Here is a 12,096-nt window from a genome sequence, read left to right on the forward strand (position 1 = left end):
ACCTCAATTCAGCTCCCTTTGAGAACCATTTCCTGTTCTACACAGAAACCTTGTTTCCCTTCCTTTCTTCCTTTATCTCACCCATCTTACAAATTTAGAGTCACTTGGCTCTAGCATTTTTCAAAAAATTAAGACCTCAGAGAGAAAAGAATTTGCTTAAAATTATTAAAGACTATTCTATTCAGTTAGAAACGTCCATTGTAAATCTCTATTATTGTCTCCCCCAGGAGTTATACTACTATATTTTGAGTGAAGTCACATGGATAGAAATCAAGAAAACCTGGATAGAAGAACTCAAACAACTTGACCAGGTGGTCAGATCAGAGAAATCCAAAGGTATCTGATTCAGAAGAACTGCCAAGTGAATGCATGATAAATCCACCGTGCCAAGTGTTCAACGACTCCAAAAGAAAAAGAACCAGAGAGAAGTAAGAGATGTCCCATTACCAAAGCATGAAGAAAAAATCAGATGGCTGACAACTGACAATTCATAGACAGAGGGAAGGTTTTGCCAAAGTTTAAGATTACAGTGAGAGGAAATGAGAGAATAAAAGATGACATTCATTGTGGATGAATGTAAGGGGAGTCTGGGGGGTGGGGAGCAGGGCAGGTAAACAAAGGCAGGAGCTTTAAGATTGGCAGGATTGGGGGTTTAACGGCAGCAATGCAGAGAGAGACCCAGGGTTACAGTACACGTAACATTAAATACAGTGCACGATGCAGCTATCTTGCCAAAGTAAGTAAATCCAGTATTGGGTTGTATAAGCAGAGGAATCACATGTAAGCTATGGAGGTGGCTCTTCCTCTCTATTCAGCACCGGTGAGGCCACAGCTGGAACACAGCATTCAGTTCTGGGCATCGAACCAGCTACAAGAGAGGGAAATTGCAGAGTTCAGAAAAGGGCAAATAAAATAATGAAAGGCTTGGAAAATAAGATCTTTAAGTAGGGCCAGTGGTTTCATCAAAGCCCTTCCTGACATTATATAAGCTACTCTGGGGGTCAAAAAATAAGGCTTCTTTTTATTTCAGTGTCCTCCAACTCCCCTTTGGCTTTCAGGAAGGGGGCAGAATAGAACTCCTCCCTGGTATGGCAGAGCAGGAAGCAAGCTCAAAAAATTACATGGGCATACGCCACCTAATTCTGCTACTGGCTCCATCATTTTTTCAAAACGTGCCCCATTTCATACAATCATAAAATCATCACCATGACAAAATCACTGATCTAACAGAACTGTCTCTAACTGGAACAGGGTCTATAACAGGGAGGAATAGAGATAAGGCATACCGCCATATAATGTTTTGTTTAGAAAACACTGGCATGATCAGTCTAAGATGTCAGATGAAAAAATAGTCAAATTGCAGGGAGGACAGCTTAGTTATAACAGTAGGAAACAATGTTATAAGAAAAAAACAAGCAGTGAAACAGATTTTCAAATGTGGTTGTCAAATTAGCCATACTAGAAATGGCTTACAGTTTATCTTAACCCTCTGCCAACTAATATGATAAATTTAAGACTCTTTAACCCAAATGATTAAATAAAGGATACACTTATTTGGAAACAAAGTCTTAAAAATCACATACTATATTTCCACAAGCAATAGCAGAATGACACTAGGTGCAAATCTCTAGCGATTGTTTATAAAAAGTGCTAAAAACAATACTTCAGCCTAAGCTGATGTGTACTGTAAAGCAAAAGAAACAGATCTATCATCTTTTAAACTAAAGCTGCTGCTTTACTGTGTTATAATTAGTTGCTCTGAGTTAATTGAAGCAACAGAACAATACTGAGTTTATTTCAATATTTCTAAGAGAGACTCAGAATTTCTTAAATTAGTTTGATTTTCCTACTGTGAGCACAAAGGCAGCGGGGGGAAGTTTGAAATGGCAGACAACTGTAAAAACATTTCTGCACACAGTAAAAGGAATATTAAGAATATAGCATAAATTTATATATATATATATATGTATGTATACATAGACAGTGTTGTAACTAATGACGAGGAAATCAGTTAAAGCAAAACCCATCTAAGGTCAGTGTAATTTTTACTACCTATTTTCTTAGATTTTCTGTATGTTAAAATTTGGCAAATTGACTTGCCAATCACCTAATCCTTCAAATCAAACTAAATCATTTAAAACCAAAGCAATCAACCAAACAACCCAACAAAAGAAAACCAAAAAATACAACAGCACTTGTTTCACACTGCCCGGTTCTTAGCACTATAGAAGATCTGACAAGTGAGAAATCTTTATTCTCAAGATGCCCTTTTCCTCTCTACAGCAGAGGTGCTTTTTTGGGTCCTGGATCCCCTCCTCAGAAGAATACCTGTACAAAACTGTTCTATACAATATCAAGGGGCACATGGACTCCCTGAAGAGCTCACACAAGAACCCTGGGTTAAGAAACTCTGCTCTATGCCACGTGGGTCTTTTTTTTCCACAAAAGAATATATAACATATTAGTCAGAAATCCTAAAATAAGGTAGACTTGGTCTGTGTTTTATGTTTTACAAGAGAGGCTGAAGACTGGGGCCAATTCAAATACAATTTCTCCAGCTTCCTCAGAATCCTACTCATTTAGATAAAGCAGCCTTACTATTTTCTTCAAGAGGTAAATTAGCAAAATTCCCATTTCTTGAAAGAAACAATTTCTATAGGTAAAAGCATACAAAGGTATCAACTTACTCTTTACAAAAATATAGCACTTTTTTTCTACCTACTGGGAAAGAAATGTTTTTCTGTGGTGGCAATGAAACAGTAATAAATGATTCATAAGTTATGTTATCTGTTCCAGCCCTGTCACAAAGTACTTGATCATTCATTATCTGATTAACTTATCAATTGAGATTCTAAGTAAATCACCTAAGGTAACCACTTAGACCAGGGAAATTCACACACCTAGAAACAAGTATAGAAACATTAAGTCTTGACTGCCTTCCTTAGAGGACAACGGCTAAGCCTTAACATCTCCCCACTTTAACAGCCTAAAGGGACTCCAAGGAATAGGTAAAGTCTACAGGAACTCAATCCTCAACTCCATGGGATCAAAGTTGATCTGTTATTCCACTGAAACCATCATGGTCAGCAATGCCTTCCTAATTACTGAGAACAATGGTCCTCAAACTTTGTCCTTAACTCATCTGACTTTCTTGCGGTGCCTGATACTATGTGTTACCTATCCCTGTCACTATGCTTGCCAAGTGCCTCTTTTGTAAAATTGCCCGTAATATAATGATTGACAGAGAGAGGGTAGGGCTGCCCAAGGCTCTGAGAGGAAACCAGGTCCAACTTCCAAAACCTTACAGAAGTTTTGAATGGAAAAGAACTCAAGATCATCTAGTCCAACTTCCTCATTTAACAAATGAGGAGCCAAGGCCCCAAGACAAGTGTTCCTTCAGAAGGGATCTGGCATGTAAAAATTACCAAATGACACTCTAAAATGTTACTGTATCCTAAAAAAGCTATTTCACTAGATTGTAAATTCAAAGGGGCAAAGGCTGTGTGCCTTGTTCCCTGTTTCCTGGAGCCCAGAATAGTGCCTGTCATGTAAGGATTGTTCAATATATGTTTATTAAACAAATTAAGGTAATTTTAAAGTATAAGAAGGTGAAAATCTTCTTAGCAAAGAAAATGCGGAAATTCACTGTATAAACATACAATGCATTAAATGTATTAAAGTCAATAAATCCAAGGTAGGTAGGAGTCCTAAAACCTTTTGAAAAGAGCAGGAGTGGCAAAAAGTATACAACACAGATACTGCCATAATTAGCAGAGCAAATTAATTTCTTTGTAATACAGGAGGACTAACTGCCGAGGACAAGGCTATTTTAAAATATCTACCATTCCTATTACACTTTTCTTTGATGGGGGATGTGGGGTGGTGGGGCAGGATGGATTGCCTGCCAAATAGAGCTCTGTAAACCCTGTCCAAATTTTATTATTTCTTATGCCTTACAAATTAAACAGTGAAGAATATTCTTTGACAATAGTTCAGTTAAAGATACAAAAGGGAAATAAGACTTGATTGCTTCCTGGATTTTAACAGGGCCAAACCCAAGAATGACCACCAGAAAGCAAGAGCTCTTAGCTCTCTAGTGCCTCAGTCTTTGTGGAGAACTGTCCAGGATCGAGTTCTATCAGCTGCACTTCATCCCAAACTTGGCTATCAGTGACTCACTTTTGTGTCTATATCTGATCAGTGTGTCTTTATGAGGGAGAAATTCTTACATAGAACAAATCATTCAGGAAACTTTCTCAGTGAGTATTCTAAGCTTTCTAGCTTCCTCCATGCTAGCAGCTGAGGGTCTCACCCATTCCGAGTAAGAAGAAAAATCCCTCAAGGAGGATAATACTAATTGTCAAAATTAAACATCTTCCATTGCTCAAGAAACTAAACTCATATGGCTATAAAGCTTTTAACTCTACACTGTCTATAAATCATACGGATACTCATACAAAATCTCATCTTGGCCGCAATACTAGATAAACCATACCTATCTGCATGGTCAGTTTTAAGGGCGTCTTTGGGATACAAAAGTCTTTCTAGATATGGAATCCTCAAGGGTTTCTCTATTTAAGACAAGTAAAAAAACAAACAAACAAACAAACTAGAGTTTACTGAACTACTTAATTATTGCAGATGCAGGCAACAGGCAGGCAGTCATCAAACCCAGTCAGATAACACTATGTATCTAGAACTTCCCCCACCCCACCCCCCACTTGAAAGGGAAAAAAAAAATCAGTTGTTTCAAAAAGCACTGACTTGGAGGAGAGGTTATTTTCATCTGACCTCCTATATCAGCGCTGACGTTGCTACATTAGCATCTCTTTGTTGAATCTTTTCTCAGTACTTCACATCCCAGGGCACCACCTAAAAGTAGTATTTGGATGATGTTAAAATGGTAGCTTTTATTAGTATGTGATAACTAAAAAACACATTCAAGAGAATTATCTAAAATCTCTCTAGGATAGCTGTGAGAGCCATTCATCTTTAAAGTCCTCTCTCATACAAACATCCTGCATTAAACGCTGACAGCTCCATAATCAACAGTGTCTAAAAGTTAAGCATGACACATGCACACGTGTACACATGTTCTGAACATCCTCAAAGCATCATCCTTACAACAGCGTACTGCTTCCCAAACACAGAGGTACTTTCTTCGATTCATGAGACCAATGTTCAGGCAGACCAGGCTCCCCTCTGAAAAAGGCCACTTGATCTGTTTCATAGGGTGATCATGTGATTCTCAGTTTTGCAGTTATCTTCTTGCTGAAAACTACCATCTATGATGCAAAGATAACTTACAATAGTTTTTTTTTCCCCATTAGTAAATTTTAGGTATTTGGTTGTGAAAAAAATAATAATTTGGACATCGAGATAAAATTACCTAAACAGTAACATTAGAAATCCTCCAGAGATACCTAGGTACAAGCATTAGGTTAAGGTTCAGTTGACTATTAAAACCTGGTAAACATTATTTCAAAAGGGTTTTTTCTTTCTGCATTTACAGGGTATAAGCTATAGGTCCCAAATGCATGAAAATAATATATTTTCATATCTTGACATATAAACTTTCTATGAAAAATCTGAAAATAAGCCTGCTTTAAGTTTGTGCACCTGTCTTTGAGCAACCTGAACTTACTGAGAAACTTGTTGCAAACTCAGAAAATCTACTGTAACACTTTATAGCTCAGTTGGTAGCATTTTTATATTTTATTCTTACCTTTATGAGGACTGCTAAAAGGAATTACCGTATGAAAAAAAATGTCTGTACCTTCTACAAAAATCAGACATTGTCCATAGGTGGCTCAATGTCCCATGCAATGAAAGGAAACCATAACTAACATTTTCTCAGTTCCTACCATGTGCTGAGAGTTGGGGGTCAGCAGGTTACATTTATTATTTCTAATTTTTACAATGATGCTAAAAGAGAGGGTCCCAGGAAAGAGACACTGAGGAGGCTGTGCAGGACGTTTACAGCGGAGAGCTCTTCAGAACAGCATTTGTGAGCACAGGACGGGGAAGAGAGAGGTGAAGTAACTCACGGCTGCCGCAGAGGTCTTGGTTAATCCTAAAGTGAAGTATGGAATGTGAGTAATACTTTAGAGCTCCCTTAAGGCAAGGCGGCTGGGCTTTTGAATTTCAGCACTGACCAGTCACTGAGTCCAGGCTGCCAGTGGAGAGGGAGCCTAGCCATGGGCAACCAGACATTCCTGGGAGAGTTCCTTCAGGAGGGTTCCTTCAGGAGGGTTCCTGAAGCCATCACCACTCAGGCAGCTGGTGGGGACGCGCCAGCGGCTCACTCCCCGGGGGAGGGATCCGGGCAGTGTATTACTATACACAGAAGACACGTCATGCTGCCCTATTTAACAGAAAAGAGAACGAAGAGAAAGGTAAGAGCTTATCCAAGGCTGCTATCAGAGTGTCCTTAATGAAAATTCATCTTAGGTTTTAGAACGAGGACCTTGTGTGCTTCCCTTCTGCAGACAATGAAAAGTACAGAAAATCACTGTAGTTACCTTTTTGCCATAGTTGTCAGGAAGTTCACAGCTCATTTTCATATTTAGCTGAAGTGACCACATTTACCTGGGTTACTGCTATACTCCCTGCACTCGCTTGATTTCTCACTTCTTGAGTCTATTTTGAGCTTTCTTCATCTGCGTAGTCTCCTTTTTGTATATTTATATCACGCATTACGGAACAGTCCATCCCACCCTCCTCACCTCTGAGGAGAGCACCCAGTCATTCACACGTTAGGTGAACAAGGGCAGGCATAAAGCAGTGCTCACTCTGCGGTCTCCTTCAGTAAGCCACATCCTCATCCACTTTTACTGTCAAAAAGCTCATTCTACCCTGTAAATGTTTCTCCTTCTTTAACCTCAAACTTAATTTCTTTAAGAAGAGTTGGTAGTCCAATAAATACCATCACACATATAAAGGCCTGAATGAATGACTGAATGAGCTGTCTACAGTGGAAGTCTTATTTATGTTTCAACACTTTGTTTTAAATTCTTGGGACTTTCAAATCAATGTTTCTCATTATGTTTATAATCTTAGGATACCATGAATTATCTGCAAGGATTTTTAAAATTTGTGTTTCCATTTCTATGACAAGAAACATATATGAGCCCTATGAGGTCCATCTGTGTGTTGCTGTGTGATTTTGGCATTTCTGAATTTATGATTTCATTGTTGCCAAAATACTGTTTCAACTGTTAAATTTTAATAAAGGTGGACTGATAATTCACAATGGGGCAATATAATCAAGTGGTTAAAAGTGGAGAGTCAGACAGTCTAGCTTCACCACCTGCTAGCTCTGTGACATTAGAAAAATTAATCGCTCTGTACCTCAATTTCTCTATCTGTAAGGTGGAGCTGGTAACAGTCTCTCCATCATGAAGTGAAAGTGATAGTTGTTCAGTCGTGTCCAACTCTTTGTGACCCCATGGACTGTATCCCGACAGGCTTCTCTGTCCATGGGAATTCCCAGGCAAGAATACTGGAGTGTGTTGCCATTACCTCCATCATAGATTTGTATTAAATAAAAAAAAAATTCAAGTAGAGCATTTAAAACAGTGTTTGCTTAGTAGCTTGTACTCAGTAAATGTTAAATATTTGTTATTATTACAATAAGAATAGTCACACCACCTGGAAATCAAGGTGCCTTATGTGAAGGTTAGTTCAAGTAGAGAAAAAATAGCAGTGAAGCTTTATCATTAAGCACATGATAATAACAAACTCAGAAGAACCTTACTATAGCGATCAGTGTCAGAACCTTGTTTAGAAAAGCAAGTAACTTTCAGCTAAACATCACCCAATATAAAAGAATGCTCACTTCTTTATTAGCACTTGTATCAAGTTTTGTTTGACAACATGTGAAATCTTTAAGTATTAATAAAAGGAGTTTATACCTAGATTTAGGTTTGTTACATATTTAGGTAACATTGTTAAATGAATATGTTATTGCCCATACATTATTCAAGTTTCACCAACACCTGGCTGTGTCATCATAACTTTAACTTTTCACTCATATTCATTCTTCTATGGCTAAAAGCTAATCATTTAGCCATTTTCAAAGGTTTATAGTCTGAGCAAGAATATGGTGACTAACACAGTGACATATAAACAAGGGAGAAAAAAGGAATCCTTGCTACCCACCCGGAGTAAGGACTTAGCCTCACTGGGCAACCTGTTTGCAAAAAGCAGGAGGCAGGCACGAATCAAGTAAGAGGCATGAATGACCTATATACACTCTCGCGGACTTCAATAAAGCAAAGAGCATCCAGGTTTCTCATTTCTTCCTTGGTGCATGGAAATTTTGCCTGTGCGCTCAGTCGTGTCCGACTCTTTGCAACCCCATGGACTGTAACCCACCAGGCTCCTCTGTCCATGGGATTTTCCAGGCAAGAATACTGGAGTGGGCTGCCACTTCCTTCTCCAATGGAAATTTTACTGGAATTAAAATAAGCTTCACCACCACTTCTTGAAAAATAACATCTCACGGACTTGTAGATATGCCATCGTGAAGAAGTTAAACACTTTCCCTTGCTTTTTCCTCTTAGTTTTGTAATGTGGTTTATATAACTTATGTCAAAAATTATTTTATACTGCTCTAAAACTGGCAAAACTCTGACTTCTCAAATCCAACTATTAACCATATTTCCTGATTTATACAACAAGACAGAAGGAACATTATACATTTCTGCTGAAGGCTGTGCCACCAGGACCAGCACAGATGTGCTCATTATCTAATGGCAGCATGAATACCAGCAGCATGGCACTTTGCTGCTTGGAGGGGCAAAACTCAGGGACAACTGGACATATCACAAGAAGAAGTCATAATATAAAAATCATGTAAATCATTCTTAATAAAGCCAAAGCAAATGAATTTCTATTTCCTATGCATAATGGAAGGTTGAGAGCTCAAACCTTCTAAGGTCAATAAGGCTAATATAAAAGAATTTCTTATTTGAAGGATTTTCTGATTGTGTTAATAGTTTTGAATTAACATATTTAAAATATTCATATTGTTTTCTACTGGAATATAACCTCTTCAAAGGCAAGCGGATTTGTTTTTGTGTTTTTTTCCCAGTTTTATTCTTTGACATATTCTTAGAACCTCCATCAAACATTTGGCACACAGAAGCAGCTCAATATATTTTTGCTAAAGGGATGAGTGAATGACGAAAACTCCTTAAGATTGTATGTGGCAGTTGAGAGTTATAAGATCAAGGTACTTTCTGGCCTATCACACTCTTTTTTTCTAAAGCATTAAGCAGCTCTATCCATTTAGAGAAAAGTATTTGTAAATTTTAAATAATAATGATAAGAGCAGGTTTTGTTAGATATGAACTTTATTCTGGTTTTATTAATATCAAGTACAAACATAATTGACTTATTTGGATAAATGTACTAATCTGAAGGTAGATAGTAGAGAAACAACATTGTGAGTTTCAAAAATTCAGGCTGTTACAACAGAGTCATCTTACACAGGCTGAGAAAATGCTACTAGAAAACAAATCTAGGTAAATAACTTCCATTCTATTTCATCACTTTATAATGAATGAAGTTATTATTTGGTAGCTCAAGAAATGTAATTTATGAATACAGCCAAGAACACACATATAAAAATAAGATGATGGCTGTTATTCCTAAAATGTCTGAGAATAAACACAGGTCTGTATTCTATCAGGAAATAACATCACATCCCACCAAGTGACAAAGTAACACTCATTTGATTAGTGCCAAGAAAAAAAGTATTTCCATTGGCTCTCAAGGACTCTCTCAACTACAAATAGGTTAAGAATTACACAGATTTAAATATACACCTTATTCCAGTATGCAGACATTTTTCAGTTCTTCAGAACAATAGCGGGGAAGACTCCGCAGAGATTACAAACCCCAGATAATCTGTAACATATGCAGCATAGGAGGCGCAGATTCACTGAGCATGCATTTTCGACACTGAAGGAACTTTCTGCAATGGTAAATACCAGGCAGAACACACTGCATAAACCCCACAACAGGAATACAGTTACACAGTACCTAACAATCAATGGGCAATCCTAACAATCAACTATCTAAAAGATGGTACTGGTATTCGTTTTTGAAACTCAAGAAGTTTTTTCTCCCTTTAAAAAAAAAAAAAAAAAATTTGCAAACACCACACAGATACAACCATCCAAAGTGTACGTGTGTGTCGGGGTGGGGGGGCGGCCCTGCTATTCTACCTCATCCTAGTGACATGAGCATACTTCTGAGAGAATGCATGAAAATTTACACTGAAATTTTAGATCTGATTTTAGTTCTTGCCCTCTGGTAATGTTAGGAAAAAAGAAAGCAGGACCATCACTTAAGAAGCCTGGGGAGCAGATCAGAACCCAAGGGAGTCTGTATAACAGACAGGACTGCCCTAAAGCATTGTTTTATTTAGCTGGATCTCACTGGGTTCTGGGCTCCCCTAGTGTCTCAGACAATAATGAATCTGCCTGCAATGCAGGAGACCTGAGTTCAATCCCTGAGTCAGGAAGATCCCCTGAAGAAGGAAATGACAACCCAGTCCAACAGTCTTGCCTGGAGAATCCTGTAGACAGGAGCCTGGCAGGCTACAGCCCATTGACTCACCAAAGAGTCAGATATGACTGAATGACTAACACTTCCATTGGGTTTGAGAACCAAACCTAGGGAATTCCTTGGTGATCCAGTGATTAGGACTCTGCGCTCCCCCTGTAGGGAGAACTAAGACCCCCTGCCACATAGCACAGCTTTTAAAAAAAAGAAAGAAAGAAAAAAGAACCAACTTAAAGCTTAAAACTTAAGCAATGAAGTACTATGATGACCTCTAAGGACTGCAATTACAATCCTCTGTGTACACTGGTAGAGAAGTACACAGTGAGTTGTGTAGCCAGGTTAAGATCTAGCAAATCTAAATTTTCAGATTCTCCAAAACAGCTTCACTACTTTTGATTATTCTGAAATCTGTTCTGTTCTCTCCCTTTTCACTGCCACTATTTCATCTCCTCTGTAGATTTCTGCAAGGAGCCTCTAAAAGATCTTAGTACTTTCAGTCTTAGCCTTGCCAGTTCATTTTCCACCTGACAGCCAGTTCGAGAACCTAAGAGGAACCATGCCACTCTCCAGCTGAAAACTCTCTAATAAGTTAGAACAAAGTCCAAACTCCTTAGCCCATCCTCTGACCTCTTGTTTGTCTCCAGTCTGATTTTTTACCACTTCCCACCTCCTTTCATGTTCCCCTTAAGCCATAGGTTCTAGGTCTCTAGAACTATACAGGAGAAAACATTTCATGAGAATATCTGGGACATGACCTGTCCCAAATGAATGTTTCTGGAGTTTTGATACCTTGTGTCTAAAGTAGCACAATGACTGAAAAAACTGAATGTCACCTCATTCTCTTCTATTCTCTTCCATCTACCTGCAGGTTCTAGCCCATTAGCAGGTTGGTAGTCAATTTTAATGAGTTGTGGGCAGCTTTCTCAACACCCCACACAGGAGATGAAGGGATAACCATCCAGGGGAACAGGACCTGTTCTGGTGCAGAGGATCTGGGGTGGTGAGAGGGTGGCTAGGGAGACAAGGGTGGATGGAGGGCCGCTACAGGTTAGAGGGGACGGTGCAGGTAAGGGGTATTTGAGGACCCCCCCAGTTTGGGGGAGGGGGACGAGCTGAGCCCTGGGCACAGAGTAGGACATGGTGATGGGGAGGCGTTGCTGCCCCCAACAAGTGTTGGCGAACCTCACTGAGGTCATGTCAACAAACCTAGAACATCCCTGGTCCACCCCATGCCCTCCTGGAGTGTATCACTGTGGCTGCGGGACCTGCAGGAGAAAGACTCCAGGCCCTTCCTCTGTTCTGTGAGCTGTTGGTCCCCTGGATGTCTTTAACCTGTCTCCCCTCCCCTAGTTCCTCCAGCTCCTCCACCCTGCCATCTCCGCGGTGTGGCCCACGTGGGGGCCAATGTGACCCTGAGCTGCCAGTCCCCAAGGAGTAAGCATGCTACCCAGTACCAATGGGTGTGGTCACCCCCATCCTCCCAGGTGTTTTTTTGCACCTCTTTTAGGTGAGGGAATTTCTGGA

At 39.3% G+C, this 12,096-nt stretch overlaps 1 protein-coding gene across 6 annotated transcripts in view; it reads right to left on the bottom strand.

Annotated features, from left to right (window-relative positions):
• MSANTD2 (Myb/SANT DNA binding domain containing 2) overlaps nt 1-12,096 on the bottom strand; it is a 30,295-nt gene that overhangs the window by 10,554 nt on the left and 7,645 nt on the right. For 2 of the 6 annotated variants that reach the window (XR_001917492.1, XM_018043241.1), the window contains exon 2: nt 779-868. The exons of 2 other annotated variants lie outside the window; for them this stretch is intronic. Coding sequence is in view for 1 of the 4 variants with exons in the window: in XM_018043241.1 (XP_017898730.1) it covers nt 812-868 (57 nt within the window). In the remaining 3 variants the exon portion in view is untranslated. Of the gene's footprint in view, nt 1-700; nt 754-778; nt 869-4,791; nt 7,411-12,096 lie in introns of those variants that run through there. 2 more of the 6 variants (XM_005699583.3, XM_018043240.1) reach the window with 2 other exon arrangements.

The sequence above is a fragment of the Capra hircus genome, chromosome 29 (assembly GCF_001704415.2).
Source record: "Capra hircus breed San Clemente chromosome 29, ASM170441v1, whole genome shotgun sequence".
Lineage (NCBI taxonomy): Eukaryota > Metazoa > Chordata > Mammalia > Artiodactyla > Bovidae > Capra > Capra hircus.